We start from the raw sequence: 19,411 nt of genomic DNA, 5'->3' as shown, positions 1-19,411 counted from the left end.
AGCGTCATCAAAATGTGACCCACATTCAACTCAGAATTGCATTTGGCAACTGACTAACAAAGCATATGTTAAACAGTGTAATTTACTGAAAACTCAACGGTTATCAGCAAGGTCAAATCAGTTTAAAATATTTGTACAAAGGTACATTTTTCTCACCCAAAAAAAAAAAGTTTATTATAAAACAACTTCTTGCAATGTTGAAATCTAGGCACACCCCAGATTTCCCCCCATGACATTGCAAGATGAAACACATTTGCACCAATCTATGTCATGGGAGGAGTACCCCATGTGTCACTGTCACATATGACTCTGGGGGGGAAAAAATACACCCAAAAAACTTTCCCATATGTATTAAACATGTTTAACTATTTCTTCTTACTCCCCACCCAGCCTAAATTCGCCTATATAACGAGACGAGATTGCTCCAGAAATAAGCAGCCACTCCCGCGGGGTCTCTTGAATCACTGAGAAGCCAAGAAGGACCCACCAGCATCATGAGCACCAGATGTCTCTCCGTCCTCCTGCTGCTGTTCCTGGCCGCCCAGTCTCTCCTGAGCAAAGTGCGCTGCAGTCCAACGTGCAACAACTATTGTTGTCGCTTCGTCGAGACTTTCCCCGGCAGGCTCAGGAGGCTGCGAGAAGACTACGTGCAGATCAGGGACTTTTACGTGAGTCTGAACCGTCGATGCACGTACGCGGTCAGTGAAGGCATCATCGTGCAGACTAACACTCGCACATTCTGATGACTCAGACGCGTTTTTTTCTTTGTTTTTTTTTTCCAAACAGGAAGCAAACGATGACCTGGACACTGCGCTGCTTGACCAAACTGTCGAGGACTCTTTCAGAGTAAGTAACTTTTCTCACAAGAGTGTTGCTACTGCATACTTGCTTATGACCATGGCGCAAAAAAAAAAAACAACAACAACTAAGGAACATTAAAAAACATAATAATTTTCTGTTTTCCGATCAGACGCCGTTTGCCTGCCACGCCATGCACAGCATACTGGACTTTTACCTGGGGACGGTTCTGCCCGCAGCGATCACCGGGATGCCAGAGGACACCAAGGAGTTGAAACCTTCTGTGGAGTCCATACAGCTGATATTCGATGACCTGAAGAAAAGTGTAGCCAAATGTGTGAGTACAGCAGTTCACACGCAGGGATAGAGATAGGCGTCCGGTTCGCACCGTTTCTGGTGTTGGTCAGAGGTGGCAAAAGTGTTCACACCCTGTACTTAAGTGGAAGTACAAATATTTGCGTCCCTGGTAAAAGGAGAAGTAGTGATTAAATGTCTCTACTAAAAGTAAATAAGTGCAGATTCTGAAATGTACTTAAGTAACCTACAAAAGTCTAAAATATATATTTTTACCGTCAATTATATACAAGTTTTTATTACTTGGCACAATGAAATAAAAACGGCACATAAAGTAGTTTCCCTGTAAATCTGTGTAGTGAAATAAAATAAAATTGGACATGCTACATCAAAACATTGTGTTGCCAAAGCTTTGCTACACTTGTGAAATGACTAATAAAAAAATGGTGAATTTGCCAATAATAATAATAATGTAAAAAGAAAAACACCTTACCTGTTTGTATTTCTTCAGATTTTTTTTTAACCCAAGAACCCTATTTATTTTTTAGACAAGACGAAATGCATTTCAAGGAATCGTTCTTGGAATTGACGCATCTAAAATTCTCTTAAATAAGGGCATGGATGGAGAATATCTTTCTTCCCCCAATATGTTGTCTGTCGCTCCTTAGTTAACGTTCTTCCATGTCATTACCGTCCCTGTTTTTCCCTCCCACCTAATAAGATCCCAAGATCTCATTCAAACAATAGCTCAACCGCAGTAGACTTTACCTCTGTAGTTACATCCTTTTTTATGACGTGCATGTCATCAGCCGCGAAGGCTGAAAAACGTCTATTTTGTCAAACTAAGTAGTAGAAAGTACATGTTTTCAAATGTATGTAATACAAGTAAAAAGTCATTAAAAATAAATACTGTACTCATGTAAAGTACAGATACCTGAAAAATAGTATTTGTACTTCGTGACCTCTGACCGCTGGTATTGGTTGTCCGACATGAAAAAAAGATAACGAATCCTTTTTATAGCTCGATCAGGGGGTAGATGGATAGATAGACAGACAGACAGATAATATGGGTTGTGCATGTGTATTATGTATAATATTTATTGCATGGGAAGGGAGGATGAGTTATCTTAAAACCCAGTGGAGATTTGTTTGTCGAGATGCATCGCTCATGGTGAGAAGGCTGAGCTAAAGTGTTGTCTACTCTGCCCTGTTGGAGAAAGAAAGCTGCTGCTGTGTGGAATGGAGTTATTGATAAATGATAGAACGTAATAGAGATGTTCCATTTGGATACGTAGGCAGGGTTGGATCAAGATAGTCATGGACCCCGGGAAAACATTGTCTTTTGGAGCCCTCTATAAATATGTAAATGACTCCCATTCAATGTACATTTAAATCGAATTCTGTTTTTATGGCCATTTGGAGGCCCAGAAGCATTTGTCCTCCGGTGAAGGCCGCTGAGTGCATAGGTCTCGATCCTACTGAAACCGAGTTACTGTTTTCATAATTAAAGTTCATCAAACGTGTTTGGATGACTCTCTCAAGCATAGCATCTAAACTCCCCACCTGATTCTGGGATAAATCCCCGTTCCCTAAGATGAGGCGCATGTGTGAGCATGACAAAAAAAAGGAAGAGATCAACCAGTGTGGCTCACTAGAAGAGAGAATCATTAAGAAAAAAAAAGCAGCGTAATATGTGCATCATCCCGAACTTACAAAAGTGGAAGTGAAGGACACACTGCTAGGAGTCTGCAGACTTGAACTCTAATTAAACTCATGTTGAATAACACGTTTTCTCTGTTCTTCATCTAGAGGAAATACTTTGGCTGCCAGAAGCAGTTTGACATCATAAAACTGAATACGTCATACAGCCAGGTGAGTTTTCCTGCAATGCTGGAATTGCATGTATGCAGTTATCATTTTTCTAAAGCCAGTCTTATTATTTGTCCTCAGATGGAGAACAACGGAGTGTACAAGGCCATGGGCGAGCTGGACGTGCTCTTTAACTACATCGAGACATACCTGGCTTCTAAACGTCATAGGAACCACGCCCTGTCCTTGTAAAAAATCTCGCTGACCCTCATCAATGTGAATTTGCTCATTTTGGGAAGAAACAATAGTTGGGTACATTTAAATGCTTTTTTTTTTTAAATATATACCACTTGTGTGAGTGGCATGACTCTGCTAGACTGATGGACAACACTGTATGTGCCTCTTGAAACTCTCCGCTTTGGAATCATATTGAGTCCTATGTGTCAGCTGGAATATTTATTGTTTTAATGTACTTTTCTATTTATTTTCAATTTGTAGTGAATAAAGGATTTGCCAGCATTTCTAGCTTCACTTGATATTTTGTGTATGTATTGCGTGACTAAGTACATCGCACCCTGCACTACATTCTGTACTGTAAGTGTAAACCCAACACGATGATGCACTAACCTCAAACGTGATCTATATCCTCCACTTACCAGCAGCACCACCACCTTTATCTAATCTTACCGTAACTGGAAGTACATATTCATATGCAATGCCACTCACGGAACGCAGCACAGAATTTGTCCTACTGAATGGTTTGATGACTGAAACCAAGCTGCCATATAAGGTTTTAGTAGTCCAAGATAACCAAAATATTGAAAACTATGATACCACTGCAAATTAAAACTACAATAATGAACATAATGTTAATCAAAATGAAGTATTATTACTGCTGGTGAGGATTGATGCATGCAGCGAGCATGAATCCAGACCTTTTTGACCAAATCCTGCTTCTGTTTAAGTGTTTCCTCCAACTGGCTACTCGACCCAGGCATCTTACATCACAACTTGCCACGTTATGATGTGTGGTATCAAGTTACAGTATGCTTGTCGGATTATGTTATGTTACAATGAAAACAAATTGACATTGCACCAAGCATTAACCGTTAAATGACAGAAATTCCACTTTTTGGTGTTTGTGTCTACCTTCACAATTGGCAATCATTGGCACCGACTACCTCAATCTTGTCAGAGCTCATACTGCTGATTGGAGAAACTGCTATGCGCCACATTGTGGTCATGCAAGCAAACACAAATATGAAGCTCCATCCATTTGAATGAACTGCAGCTATGATTGAACATACAAGCTTTGCACTCAAGTGTCTGTAAAGTTCCTGATTTGACTCAGAGCTGTGCAGTGAAACCATTTAGGTGTATTTCTTCAGACATGCAATTCATAGTAGGCCCAGCAGCATTGTACTTGTCATGAGAACACATGCAGCATGTTCTGTAAAGCTCTCATTCATAACAAATGTGTAGTAAAGAATGGATGCTTTGTTAATTCCCATCACTTGCATCCAAATGCCCCAACAAATAACATGCTGGTGCAGTTTAAGATCACATCCACTATTGTGCAATGATCAGATGCTTTAGTTGACACTGCCGTTGTGGGTAGGCAGGGTGAGACAATGCTTTCCTAGTCATAGTGATATTAGTATGGTGTGACTTTCTAATAAACTGAAACATTGACAGTCTGATTGTGAGTGTGGATGGTGGGCTGTCTCTGGCCCTGTAGTCTGTGTAGTCTGCCTTTGGCATGAAGTCAGCTGGAATAAGCGCCAGCTCCACAGGACCATGAACGGGTTAAGTGGTACAGAAAATGGACGAATGGGTAAACTGAACCACACAACGCATTTGGATCAGAGTCATTTTGTGTCACATTCATTGCAGGTGCTGTTATGTACAGGCTTCTTGTTTCTGTTTTCTTTATTCAAACAGCCTTGTAACGTCTTCTGGAAGGCACCAGCAGAAGTGCACAACCTCCTATCAGAATGATTATTTTGGTATCTGGTACTGAAATGAATCATGAAGGATAGTTTCAAACTAAACCTTCTTCTGAAATCCAGTGACAACACTTAAAACACATCAATTCAGTTATAAACTGCTATAGTATATGTATCATGGATGTACAGTGAATATAAACAGTCAACACACCCCTGATCAAATGCCAGGTTTTGTGACGTAAAAAAATGAGACTGAGAAAATTGCAAAACTGGTTCAACCATTAATGTGACCTATAACCTGTACAACACAATTGTATTTTGTTTTCAAATCTTTTCGGGGCGGTAAGTTAAAACAAACAACTGAAATGATGTGGTTGCACAAGTGCGCACACTCTTTTGTAACTGGGAGGTGGTTCTGTTCAGAATTAAGTAATCACATTCAAACTCCTTTGAAATGGGACCACACACACTTGCCAGCACTTAAAGGGCCTCAGATTAACTCCTAATAAATTTCGGATGTTCTATTAGGCTATTTCTGACTTTTTTGTTTTGTTTTGCTTTCTTGTAGAAGCCTGAAAGGTTTTGTGCTAACATTGACCGGTATTTGGGACTGTTCATAATTCCCTCCAACTTGTTTAAGGCCACAGTTCTAGCTGAAGAAAAACGGGCCAAAAACATGATGCTGCCACAACCATGCTTCTCTGTTGGTAAGGTTTTCTTTTGGTGATGAACTGTGTTAGCCCCATACACACCTTTTGGAATTATGGCCAAAAGGTTCAACCTTGGTTTCATAGGACCACAACATATTTTCCCACATCTGTTTGGGAAATTTTGTTTTAGGTTAGGTATTAGGTCACATTAAGTGGGAAAAGTTCTGAAATGATTTATCTTCCTCTCAAAAACCTGGCATTTGTGTACAGGTGTGAAGACGTTTTGTATCCGCTGTCTATATAACACTTGCTGTAAATTTACAGTGCTTAAAAATTATATATTTTCTATTAGTTCACCACCCAATGTCATGTTTATGTCACATCTTATGTAAATTAAGTGAATTGGTTAAAAAGGTTTCTGCAATAGTTAATACACCCGTATGTAGAAGCTCTTTAACCAAAATGATACGAAAATATAATTATGGTTATTATCCATTAACTTGCAAATGTACCCTTTTACAAAAACATGGTACAGTGTGGTATAGCATGACTGACTATGATTAGAGTATTGGCTAAAGTTGTCATTGTGGATTGGCAAACCAAGTCTTTCTCAGGCACTGTAGTTTGACAGCTTAGTTTGGGTTGAATAAAGTTGTGAAAGTAGAAGACTGGTGACGGAGATGAGACTGAGACCAGCAGTTGATGGATGCATGACAAAACTTCCGTATGCGGTTTCTTGGGAAATGATTTGCCACCTGCGTTTGCTGGTTGTACTCAAGCACATATGGATGATGCACATCACATTTCTCTGTTTTGCACTGTAAATATTGTTCAGACATAAATTAGAATACCACTCTAGAGTGTGAACTGTTAAAAAAGTGGGACAAAAACATGTTGCGATATTTTTGTTTTTGTATGTTTCCGCAAACAGCAGCATGCACTCTAACAAGACTTAGACAGTAGGTGCTCTATTTTATTACACTGCGCAACTCGCACCGCAGCGCAAATGATGATTGATTTTTGTGCAAGCACAAGGCTTACTGCACGTGTTGGCAATTTGGCAGACCGGTCTGCCCCAAAATGGGTGTACCGACACAGTGAGGGTGTGCCCTTTAACATCCGCTAGGCACGTGTGACAATTTGGTGACGGAAAGTCGGTCAAAACGCCTGCTCAGACCATGTCTATCTTTTGGTGCAGCTGATCAAACGAGTTTGGTGAATTTGATCGAGGTGCAGGGAGACACATAAGTGAGGTGTGGTGGATCAGACGTCATTTAACAGCGAACATCGAACCCTCTAAATCATTGTAGAAAATAATTAATGGAATCCATTCTATTATTATCATGATCCATCCATCCATTTTCTGTACCGCTTAACCTCACTCGGGACGCGGGCTGCTGGAGCCTATCCCCACTATCTTCGGGCGGGAGGTGGGGTACACACTGAACCGGTCGCCAGCCAATCGCAGGGTGCATAGAAACAAACAACCATTCGCACTCCCAGTCACACCTACGGGAAAAGTCTTCAATCAACCTACCACGTATGTTTTTGGGATGTGGGAGGAAACCGGAGTGCCCGGAGAAAACCCACACAGGCACAGGGAGAACATGCAAACTCCACTCGAGTCGACTCGAGTCACACGACTTGGACTCGAGTCAGACTCGAGTCACACGACTTGGACTCGAGTCGACTCGAGTCACACGACTTGGACTCGAGTCAGACTCGAGTCGTGAATTTAATGACTTTATACTCGACAAAATATGACTCATAACTTCCCTCGGACTCGAGCCCATTGACTTGAAAAGACTTGCTACTTTTACTGAAGTATTGAGATATGAACACTTTGCAGCTCTCTCTCTCAATAGCTCAACATGCCAAAGTTTATTTTATTTCAGGAATTTCAGAATGATGTAACCATAATGTTGATGTTCTCAACAGATATCACTCAGGTGGACGTGTCCAACCATACTAAACTATATCTTATTTATTTTAAAAGTTAAACCCCTGTTGGCAGATATTATAAATATGATACTCAAGCAAGAGTAGTGTTACTTTAGAATAATATGACTCAAGTAAAATTAAAAAGTAGTCCTCCAAATATTTACTTAAGAGTAAGAAAGTGCTCATTCAAAAACCTACTCAAGTAAAGAGTAACTCGTGAGTAACTTCTGATTTAAAAATAAATAAATCAGAGCAGCAACGTCAAATAAGATTTTAAAAAAATTATAATATATGGGAATCCACACACACCTTCCACTATTTCAATTTTAATCTGCCCAAAAACCAAGAACACATGCATTGAGCCCTACAGAAACATTATTTGCTTTATTTACTGAAATGACTTCATGAAGAAGCTGTTTGCTGACCAGACATAAAAGTGCGTCAGTGTGTGCAAGTGAGTGAAAGAAAGCGAGAGAGAGAGACAGAGAGAGATAAACATCTGTAAGGTGTTTTCTCAAGTGAGCTGAAATATCCAAATTTGGGCAGTCACAATTTGAGAGCTGCATGACAAAGCTGTTATTTTTCAGAGTCTGTAAAGCAAACTCTGGTAGGGCTTCTGTTTTTTTTTTCTCCGTAAAATGAGTCACTTTGATTGGCCCATGAAGGGCTTTCTCTGTTGGGCATTGACCAGGAGGTCACCCTTTCAGACACTGCCTAAAGTAATGGTTTCATTAAGGGGGGAAAAAAAAAAAAAAAAGAAAAAAACAGTACAACATAAATCAACAGTGGCACGTGCCAGTTACATAAGGTACACATTCCACAAAGTACTGGTAACATACACAAAACGACGATGATGAACCTGACAATAAAGACGTTAATTATTGCAACAACAACAAAAAATCCACATTGCATTGTGGGAATCGCATGGCTTAATGTCACGTATGCTTGTTTTCGTTAGCATTACCAGCTAGCTTTGTGAGCGGTCACGCAAATAGTTACACGACGGGCCGACCGTGCGCTGCCTGGGTCATTACAGTCTCGTTTAGTTAGTGTAGTGTTCTCAAGAATCAGTCTTGTATTTCATTTTTTAATTAACTTCGTTTGACATGAAGCAACATTCTTCGATTGTTTATGTAATATTTTATATAGTGCCCTCTAGTGTTTTACCACAGGGATAAAATTGTGCCTTTATAACAAGGTGACAAACTTAGTGTTCCTCCTTTATTTAATGAATGCCTTGTTTTTGACACTTACCAGAAATGTGTTTTATTTATGTTATTAATTATTTTATTATTTTTGTTTGAAATTGCCTCACTAGAAATGTTTGTCGATGAGAAAAATCAGTTGTCAAAAAATAAATAAAAAATGTACCGGCATTACCAGATAACAAGCAACCCTTTACTCAGTGACTGTTTTTTTTTTTTTTTTTTGTCAATGTCTTTATGTCTCAAAAGTGTTTCTGTCAATTGACTGTCTGTTGTCGTACTAGAGCGGCTCCAACTACCGGAGACAAATTCCTCGTGTGTTTTTTGGACATACTTGGCAAATAAAGATGATTCTGATTCTGATGAAGAAGCCGTTTGCTGAAATCTATTGATATTTGTGTTTTATTTATTTTTGTGTTCGAAATTGCCTCAATAGAAATATTTGTAGATGAGAAAATGCAGTTAACTGCATTCTTCGTATATGCAGTAGATGCACAACGTGAATTTGGAGAAAAATACTGTTGCTCACCTAAAAGAGGTAACCAATTGGTCATTCATTTTAAGTGAAATGTCACATTTTCTCTTGTGTATTCATAATTGCTCAACCAAGCAAAAATATATTTTAGCCAATTACTTGATTATTCATTGTTAGTAGTAAGACACTCAATTACTAATTTTTATTATTCTGATGTTTATTGAAAATGCAGCCGGACAGAGAAGGGTTTTAGGGAAGAGACAAAGGGACTAGGGGTGAGAACCACAGCAGAACAATAGTGAGACAGTCTAGATATTTGAACACAAGTAACATTACAACAGTCATGTGGAGATGTGGGGAGGGAGGGGGGGGGCACCTGGTGAGGACATGCAATCAATAACTAACCAAGAGAACCAGCTAAGAGAGAAAAAGGCAGGACATGATGTGGTAAAACGAGCAAGGCAGTGCTATTGACGAGTGGTGCGGTGGGATTCTTTTTAATGTCTAAACACCTGTAAGAACCTGTGAGTTGCTATGCAAGTATAACCTGTGTTGTTGTTAGTGATCCCAGCACAATTAATTAAAGTTTATAAGTGTGTCTACTGAACCTATTAGTGAATGAACACCATATCACATGCATGTTAGTCAACTGGTGTACGGAGTTGCTGAGTCACCCACCATGAGACCCAGGTCAGCTCCGGACCCCACACAGCCCGAGGGAGAGAAGGGCGACGACCACGGCAGCGTGCCCTGGGGAGAGGGAAGAGGAGGGCACAAGCCCGGTACGCAGCAGCACGTCCCCCAAACCACCACCCGGAGACAAGGTCAAGACCCCCAGAGTGGGGCCAACGGGCACCACCCCGGCACGGAGAGCAACCTCAGGATCGGCATCACCCAGGAGGGCAACATAGACACAACCATACCCAAGAGGAGGAGGGTGAACAGGCCGAGCATCCCCAGAGGCCAACCTCGCAAATCCAGAAGGATAAGGGTTCAAATGCCTGCAAGTGACCCTATGGCGTGCACAGGAGTCTAAAAGGATAAGAAATTATTTGGTCACATTACATTGCATTTACATTACACATTACATTACATTTATGTATGACATTCTTTCCCAGGCAAACAGAAACAAGCTTCAAGGTTCACCATTTTAATGAAAGGTGACCAACTTCTCTTAAAGTTATCCATTTGCTTATTACGTTTGGCAGAGATATTTTCTAGTGTTACATAATCTATGACAAGATTTTGCCATTGGTTAATGTTGATAGCTTGTTTATTTTTCCAGTTTGTATTGTTTTTTTAATGATAGCGAGAAGAAAGTATTGGTTGAGGATGCTTTGAAGATCTATACCTTTTAAATCACCCAACAGGCAAAGATTAGGAGAAATCGGAATCCTACAGTTCAAAACTGAGGAACGTTTCTGTGAAACTCGCGACGGGGGTACAATGCCAAAAACGATGCAAATAAGTGTCTGGAGCGTTTTCAGTACAATGAGCTAATGTGTTTGATTTTGAATAGCCCATTTTATGCATACTATATTGCGTAACGTGTGATCTATGGAGTACTTTGAACTGGATTAGCTGTAAATAACAGGTTGGTTTTTTTTTTGGATGCAAATTCTCATTTGTGACAGGTCTGTTTAATGTCACTTCAGAAATAAAGTTTTATAATTTTTCATAGAATGACTGAAAACGTACTATCGATCAGTTTTGAAGGGGCAAAAACTAACCTCTCTCAGCTGACTCCGGCGGGGGGTGGGGTACACCTTGAACTGGTCGCCACCCAATCGCAAGCACGTATAAACAAACACACCTGCGGACAATTTAGAGTCTTCAGTTAACCTACCATGCATGTTTTTGGAACATTAAAACAACATAAGTAACATAAACAACACGCCTCATGACATACAGTATGGCGCACACAGGATGACAATAGATGAATGGGCTCTTCCACCCATCCCCGTGTAATTTTGCATAATTCTACTGACTGCCGAACTATTAAAATTAAAAATTTAAAAACAAACAAACAAAAAAAAAAACAATGGTGATCAAGATAATACATTTCACCCCTTGGTGGAGGTAAAGAATGGATGACGTCCAGGACATCTACACAGGAAAAATGACCATGCCATGATGAATGTGTATTTTTAGTATACAGGAAGTCCTCGATTTACGAACGAGTTCCGTTCCTACGCTGGCGACGTAACACGATTTTCCACGTAAGTCGGATTTCACCGTTAAAGTCAAAATTTACGGTGAAATACTTCTGTTACGGGTATTGTCCCACGTGATTGTGACAGCAAGCTCAGTGTGTGTGTGGGCGTGTGCGTCGATGTGTGAGTGAGACGGGATTGGGAAGGAGGAAGGAGTGCGCATCGGTGCGAGTGTGTACAGTAGCAAGTGTAGTGACGGGATCGGGGAAGAGTAGCGATTAGCGGAGGACCCGTTGACGTTGAATGTGCAGAGGCGCTAATAAAGCCATTAAAGCAGCAAATCGGTGCTGTGTGCCTTTATTGTTGCCGCCACTCAGTTTAGCTGTGCAACGAGAGAAGGGAGTTAACCCCTGCGTCTCCCGACCACGGTCAGGTGACCGTAGCAGGAAAGGTTAACACTTAGTATAAAGAAACTAAAATAAAAAAATAATATGCTGCTGAGAGTGTGAAAACCAAAGGGCTACCGTTTTGAGGGGGCTTCACCTGAGGCTCCATTTACTCCCATTTTCCTCAGCTGAAAAGCATGTATGGATAGGAGATGAGTGTTGATTTCGTCATACTCAGAGCAGAAGGTGTGAGGCTATGTCGCGCTTGATGACGATACAATGTATTTGAACATTGAACAGAACAGGCAGGCACACACCGTGCTGGCTAATGTCCCAATTGACTCACTTCCACCACATTTGCTTTATGACACAAATGTGTATATTCCTAGAGGAACCCATGTTTAAAGACACATTTGTCACAAGTTGAATCTAAGTGTCGTGTGTCACAGACAAAAAAAATTCCAAAGCACAAATTTGCTGAGTTCATATACTGAGTCACATGTGTTACATGAGCTCAGAAGTTTCAAATTTTTTTTCCTTTACACTTTACAACACTGTTTCCCAACCAAATGGTGCACCCATTTAACATTAGAGAAATGTCTCGGCACCCCACCAAAAAAAAAAACGTCACAGGAAGCCATGACTTATTTTGTTGCATGAATGGCAATATTTGGATACACAGGTTTATTGTACTTTCTGTTATTGAAAGAAAGAGCATTTAATTGTTCTGCCTTTCAGTAAACGCTGCTGGCATAGAGATTCCTTGTGATTTTGCTGCTATTTCATGATCTGTAGATTAAGGCCGTATTGTTTATTGGGCGAATCTGCATGCTTCCATTGAGTTGTCCAAGTCGCACAAAAACAATGCTTATAAAGATCAAGCTCATGTTTATATTTTCCGAATTTCTAATTCCCACAGTGGGGCGTCAAACAGTTGAAGACCAAATGAATGGTGAATTATAAATTATGTTTTCAACTATTTGAAATTCATGGGAGGATAAAACTCAAAATTGTGAAGCCTGCCTTGTATACGTGAGTTCAGGTTCCTCAGTGTAACATAAGCTATTAATAGTAAAGCAACACTGCTGAATGTATGATTTCCTAAAGATTTAAAAGCCAGTTTATTGCTATTGTACCATATACAGTGCCACCAGAAAATGCTGACACCACTTCACTTTTTCCACATTTTGCTGTTTCAGACTTATTCTAAAGCTGATTTGAGTATAGTTTTCTTTATAAAACATAAAAAACTACATAAAATATCCCACAGTGGCAAAATAAAAACTTATTTTCAGACAGTTGTGCTAATTTATTGAAAATGTAAACATTTAAACATAATAGGTACATAAGCATTCACACCCTTGTCTTAATATTTTGTTGACGCAATCACAGCCTTAAGTCTCGGTTATGGCTCTACGACCTTGACACACCTGTTTTGGGGCATTGTCTCCCATTCTTCTCTGCAGATCCTCTCAAGGTCAGTCAGGTTGGATGGGCAGCGTCGGTGGACAGCCATTTTAAGGTCTTTCCAGAGATGTTCGGTTGAATTCAAGTCCGGGCTCTGGCTGCGCCACTCAATGACATTCACAGGCTGCTCCTGAAGCCACTCCTTTGTTATCTTGACTGTGTGCTTTGGCTCATTGTCATCTTGGAAGGTGCATCGACGCCCTAGTCTGAGTTCCAGAGCACTCTGGAGAAAGTTCTCTTGAAGAATTTCTCTAATTTTTGCAGCTGTCATCTTACCCTCAATGCGGACTAGTCGCCCTATTCCTGCAGCAGAAAAACAGCACCACAGCATGATGCTGCCACCACCATGCTTCACAGTAGGGATGGTGTTAGCCAGGTGATGACCAGTGCCTCGTCTTATCCAGATATGACGCTTGCAACTCAGGCCAAAACGTTCTACTTTGGTTTCATCAGAGCAGAGAATTTTGTTTCTGCAGGTGTGAGAACCCTTAAGGTGCCTTTTGGCAAACTCCAGGTGGGCTGCCATGTGCCTTTTAGTGAGAAGTGGCTTCCGTCTTGCCACTCTACCATAAAGGCCTAATTGGTGGAGTGCATTAGCTATGGTTGACCTTCTGGATAGTTCTCGTATCTCAGCAAGGGAACACTGGAGCGCCGTCTCAGGGACCATAGGGTTCTTGTTCACCTCTCTTCCCCGGTTACTCAGCTCGGTTGGACAGCCAGATCTAGGAAGGGTCCTGGTGTTTCCAAATTTCTTCCATTTCCAAATAATTATGTATGGAGGAATATGGAGTCCACCCCCTTGGCAGGACCATCTTTTGCAGAAGTGTGATTAATTTATTAAAGGACTTGTTTGCAGGACTTGTCAGCGGGGCCTCTGCAATGGGGAAGAGGACCTGTTTAAATGGGGATGGTGTTTTGTATTCCTGTTGTTGTGTATTTGCTGGGTGAGTGGCCTCTAGGAACTTTGCTGTACTGACTCCCACCAGTAACATCTACTGTCGGGTGGAGCTGGGACAGCTGTCGACGAAGTGTGCCCGGGTAAAGTGGACACATTGATTCGTAATGTATCCGCACGGGAGGTTAGTATTCCAATTCTGAACTTTGATTCAACACTATATTGCAAATTGGAGGTTTCTAGTTTAAGCAGGTCCATCATAGGAAGTTGGATGGAGGAGAGAAGCGGTCTCCCTAGGAAGACGGTGGATGGATGAAAGCTTAGGAAGATATGGTGCATGCATGACTGGTGGGATACAGAGTATGACCAATATCGGAATGTCTAATACAATACTGTCGAGGAAGTTCACATGATATGGTAGTAAATACCTTAGCGTAACACTGGCAGTGAGTATGATATGATTGAGGGGTAATGAGAAACATCTATTGACACCCCTGCAGAGGTTATGATTCGTAAAGTGGCAGATATATGGAAGTTGGCATTAACAATAAATATAGAGTAACTATGGTATAATGAGCTATTAGAGTCTGGAGTCTAATATGGACTTGATGACCCATGCGGGTCCGAACTAGGGTCTCTACGATGTACGGGACTAAGAGGGGAACGATGTGAAAATTAACGTAAATTTAAGTTACAGTATGACCGAGGGGTAAGATATTGCAAGCCGCTGCGGGTTGTTAGGGGAGCGTGCCAAGACTCCACTGGATTGGGGAGAAATCAGGAGGGTCTCATGGGGGCACCCCCGGCCCTTTTTGAGTCGGTTAAGTCAGGAGGCGCGTGGGCTAGCCCATGATGCAAGGGGGGTGTAAAGCGAAAAATTAAGAAAGAATAGGGGGTTGGGCACCATATGGGCTGGAACAAATTGACTATATTACAGGCAGGTGGCGGCACGGTGGGCAACTGCTTAGAGAGTCTGCCTCACAGGCTGAGGACCGGGGTTCAATCCCCAGCCCCGACTGTGTGTTCTCCCCGTGCCTGAGTGGGTTTTCTCCGGGCACTCCGGTTTCCCCCCACATCCCAAAAAACATGCACGGTAGGTTCATTGAAGACTCTAAATTGCCCGTAGGTGTGAATGTGAGTGCGAATGGTTGTGTGTTTCTATGTGCCCTGCGATTGGCTGGCAACCAGTTCAGGGTGTACCCCGCCTCCTGCACGATGATAGCTGGGATAGGCTCCAGCACTCCCGCAACCCTTGTGAGGAGAAGCGACTCAGAAAATGGATGGATGGATGAGACCACAGTGCTTTTCGGGACCTTCAATGCTGCTGCAATTCTTTTGTATCCTTCGCTAGATTTGTGCCTTGACACAATCTTGTCTCGGAGGTCTACAGACAATTCCTTAGACTTCATTGCTTGGCTTCTGCTCTGATATGCACTGCCAACTATGAGACCTTATATAGACGAGAACACTCGCTGGGCTCCAGTCTCATCAAGTTGCCCGTTATCAAAAGACACCTCGTATAAGCCACTTAGCCAGCATCTTGCCGGCTAAGTTGTTTAATGAAACATAATACTGTACAAGAGAGAAAAGACCAGACAAATAAACATATTTCATTGATATTTAGTTTCTTTTGTCTTAATTAGCGTATTCGGTATTAGAGTAGGCGGCACGGAGTCTGAGTGGTTAGCACATCTGCCTCACAGTTCTGAGGATCCGGGTTCAAATCCGGCCTCACCTGTGCGGCGTTTCCATCTTCTCTCTGTGCCTGTGTGGGTTTTCTCCAGGTACTCCGGTTTTCTCCCACATCCTAAAAACATGCATGGTAGGTTGATTGAAGACTTTAAATTGCCGGTAGGTGTGAATGTGTTTCTATGTGCCCTGCGATTGGCTGGCAACCAGTTCAGGGTGTACCCCGCCTCTCCCCCAGACACAGCTGGGATAGGTTCCAGCACGCCCACGACCCTAGTGAGGATAAGTGGTATGGAAAATGGATGCATGGTATTAGAGTAATCCAAAAGTAATTGAAAGCAACCATGTTACATCACTTTAACATTATGGTACTTTGATTACGTTACTGACTGCATTTTTTTAACAAGAAACTAGATGAACTGTATCAGAATACATTTTTAAAGTAACCCTCCCAAGCATGCTCATCACCTGCACAAATGCAACTTACCTCTGGGTTTGACATACAGTGTATTAACGATTACAGAAACAGAACAATGCATTTTGGGAATTACAAAATTTATTTTAGGGCAACTGTTGCTTAAAACCCAATGCATGGATTGCTATTATTACCATACGTGTGCGGTATATTATTATTGCTTTTGTAAACCAGGAGTGTACAAACGTTTTCCTTCAAGGGCCGTCCGTATACAGAAAATTCTAAGGATGCGAGAGCCACTTTGACATTCTTTGACTTTATTAAACACACTAAAACCAATCCATCAAACAACTATATATTAGTTATTTTGATAAACTGCTACATCACAGCTTTCAGTTAAAGGTGAAAATGGAAATAGTTTGGGATTATTTATGATTTTGCATTGGCGCGCAGCCCTGTATCCCACTAGAATAGTTCTCCCCAGGCCCTAAGCAGATCTCTATATTCAGAACCAAAACATTTGACAATCTGGAGTAAGCTGACAATCTTTAAAGAAGTGATCACCGTATTTTCACAACCATAGGGCGCACCGTATTAAAAGGCGCAGTCTCAGTTACGGGGTCTATTTCTGTATTTAACACATACAAAAGGCGCACCGTATTATTGGGCGCAGTCTTGATAAAACATACGATAGCTTAAAACATACAGTAGCATGCATGCATGCTAAAACAACGTTATTAAAAAGGCAGCAGGCGTAAAACTGAGTTTGGTTGTACTTTATTGAAGTATTTAACAATCTACTCACGTTATTTTTTTATCAATCCTCATCCACAAATCCATCAAAGTCCTCATCTTCTGTATCCGAATGAACAGCTGGGCAAGTTCTCCAACAAACACGCCGGGTTCCCTCTCGTCATTGTCGGAGTCAGTCTCGTTGCTGTGCGGCTCCTCAGAAATGATGCCGGCTTTTACGAAAGCTCGAACAACGGTGCAAGCAGACACGTTAGCCCAAGCATCCACAATCCATTCACAAATTGTGGCGTAACTTAGTAGAGCTGTGTTCGCCATCTGTCATCCATCGCTCCCACGCCGCTCGCAACTTCACTTTGAACGCCCTGTTTACACCGATGTCCAGCGGTTGGAGTTCATTAATCCAATGCTCGAGTTGGTTTTCCAACTCGGGCCACCTCGCCTTGTTTCCGCGTTTTGTTTTTTTTTCCCGCAGAAACTCAGCTTCGTCTTCTTGACTTGACGAAGCTCGTTTTCCTGCGTCCTCCACTTGCGAACCATGGATTCGTTCATCTTGAATTCTCTCGCGGCTGCTCGATTCCCATGTTCCTCCGCGTAACTGATAGCTTGCAGTTTAAACTGTGCTTTGTAAGCGTGTCTCTTCGTAGGTGCAGTTTTCGACTGCGGTCAAGCCAGCCTCCACTCGTAAAGTAGCAGTCAAGCCAGCCGCCCTTAATTTTGTTCATACTAGGCATTACGGTAATAGGTTGCCAACTCGCAGCGAAAGCCACCTTCAAAATAAAAGCTTCCCAATAACACGGACGTCAGTGCTCTTTGGTTAAGGAATGCAACCAGCAAGGTTAATTTGAATCTTGAAAATTTTTGTTTATTTGACATCTTGGGAAAAATTAATGGTAAATGGACTGACTGGACTTATATAGCACTTTATCTACATCATCACATTGCCCAAAGCACTTTACAAAGCCTCACTTTCACACACACATCCATAAACCAATGGGCGACTGCTGCCATGCGCGGCGCTGCCAGGCCCACTGGGAGCAAATTAGGGTTCAGTGTCTTGCCCAAGGACACTTCAACATGCGGACAGTCGTAGCATGGATTCGAACCCGTTCTACCTACTGAGCCAAAGCCACCCCAACATAATCCCATTGGTATCGCAAGACAAGTCCAGATCTGTGTGACAGACCACCAAGGACTCCACTAAAAGAGGTTTGATGAAGATCTGATATTGTATTTCAAAATAAAAGTCTCCAAAAACTAATAAACTACATTTTTTAATGCATCTTAAGATTCAAAGTAACCTTGCTGGTTGCATTCCTTAACCGAAGAGCATTGACGTCTGTATTATTGGGAAGCTTTTATTTTGAAGGTGGCTTTCGCCGCAAGTTGGCGACTTATTACTGTAATGCCTAGTATGAAAAAAAATAAGGGGCGGCTGGCTTGATTGCTACTTTATGAGTGGAGTCTGGCTTGACCGGCGCTATATACCTACTGGGGGCGTGCCTTTACCGTCCTCCTTCACGCGCACCCTTCCCCCTTTATGTCCGCATGCTGTCCTCAGCCGCGTTCGCTTTTCCTCTGTATAAGCAGCGTGTCGGCAGGAAATGCTCCATCAGTCAGTCAAGCGGAGCGCTCATCACACAACATCATTTATAGATTTTGGAACTCGGTGCACACATAAGGCGCCCCGTCCATTTTGGAGAAAATTTAAGATTTTTAAGTGCGCCTTATGGTCGTGAAAATACGGTACTAGAGGAGCATAATGAATCCTTAGTGTGAGGTTCACAAAGTTAAGACCTTGATACAGAGCATAAAGTGGAGGAAACCCTTTTTGCTTCTGAAAATAAATTCTCTTTATTCCTGAGGCATTATGAAGACAAATGTAACTATTTTAATTGTAAATAGTTCCTTTACATATCTAGAAAAGATACCGTGTCAAATGTTAGTTGTTGTATATGCTGTGGGTCATTAAAAATGGAAGGTGGGCCACAAATGGCCCCTGGGCCGCAGTTTGAACACAACTCTAAACTGATTGGATTGTTGTTTTCACGGCTTTTGACTGTGGTAGTTCAGAATGTTGAGGAGAAGCGGCTCAGAAAATGGATGGATAGTTCAGAATGTGACAATTTAACTGTCAAAAAACATCCTGTTATGCATACTAGTACTCATCAGGATTATGTGTGCACTCAAGAAACATTAATAAAACATTATTTAGAAATATATTCTGATGAAGAATGAACATCAGATGAGGACAACATAACCTGGATGGTTGGATCCTCAATTTGCAGGCTGACTCAATGACGTCAGTGGGCTTTTCATAAGTTGGCAGCTGATCCATTTTGTTGCCAACCTGTGGATGGCTGCCAAAAAAAGAAGCGTCATCTGTGCCAAAAGGCATGTTTTGTCACAATTACACCAGTGAAAGGGTAGTGCAGTAACTCCCCTCATAAATGCCAAAAGTACCGGTAGGTGCTGTTTCCAAAGCCAGAGGAACAACATTTCTGTGTTTCCCACACGATGGACTGCCGGTTCATGCCC

At 41.7% G+C, this 19,411-nt stretch overlaps 1 protein-coding gene across 1 annotated transcript; it reads left to right on the top strand.

The window, feature by feature from the left end:
• Window positions 1-297: 297 nt before the first annotated feature.
• Window positions 298-3,420, top strand: il10 (interleukin 10). The gene is made up of 5 exons (XM_061785904.1): window positions 298-668; window positions 787-846; window positions 971-1,135; window positions 2,902-2,964; window positions 3,043-3,420. The coding sequence occupies exons 1-5, from the start codon at window positions 495-497 to the stop codon at window positions 3,151-3,153; spliced, it is 573 nt and encodes a 190-aa protein (XP_061641888.1). The 5' UTR covers window positions 298-494; the 3' UTR covers window positions 3,154-3,420.
• Window positions 3,421-19,411: the final 15,991 nt, after the last annotated feature.

The sequence above is a fragment of the Phyllopteryx taeniolatus genome, chromosome 9, assembly GCF_024500385.1.
Source record: "Phyllopteryx taeniolatus isolate TA_2022b chromosome 9, UOR_Ptae_1.2, whole genome shotgun sequence".
NCBI lineage: Eukaryota > Metazoa > Chordata > Actinopteri > Syngnathiformes > Syngnathidae > Phyllopteryx > Phyllopteryx taeniolatus.
Note: the sequence above shows the minus strand (reverse complement) of the source record. Positions and strands in the feature narration are given on the sequence as shown.

Coding starts and splice junctions, on each gene's coding strand:
- il10 (XM_061785904.1), top strand. CDS start 495: ATGAGCACCAGATGTCTCTCCGTCCTCCTGCTGCTGTTCCTGGCCGCC. Junction 669..786: donor TGCAGATCAGGGACTTTTAC/GTGAGTCTGAAC, acceptor TTTTCCAAACAG/GAAGCAAACGATGACCTGGA. Junction 1,136..2,901: donor AGAAAAGTGTAGCCAAATGT/GTGAGTACAGCA, acceptor TTCTTCATCTAG/AGGAAATACTTTGGCTGCCA.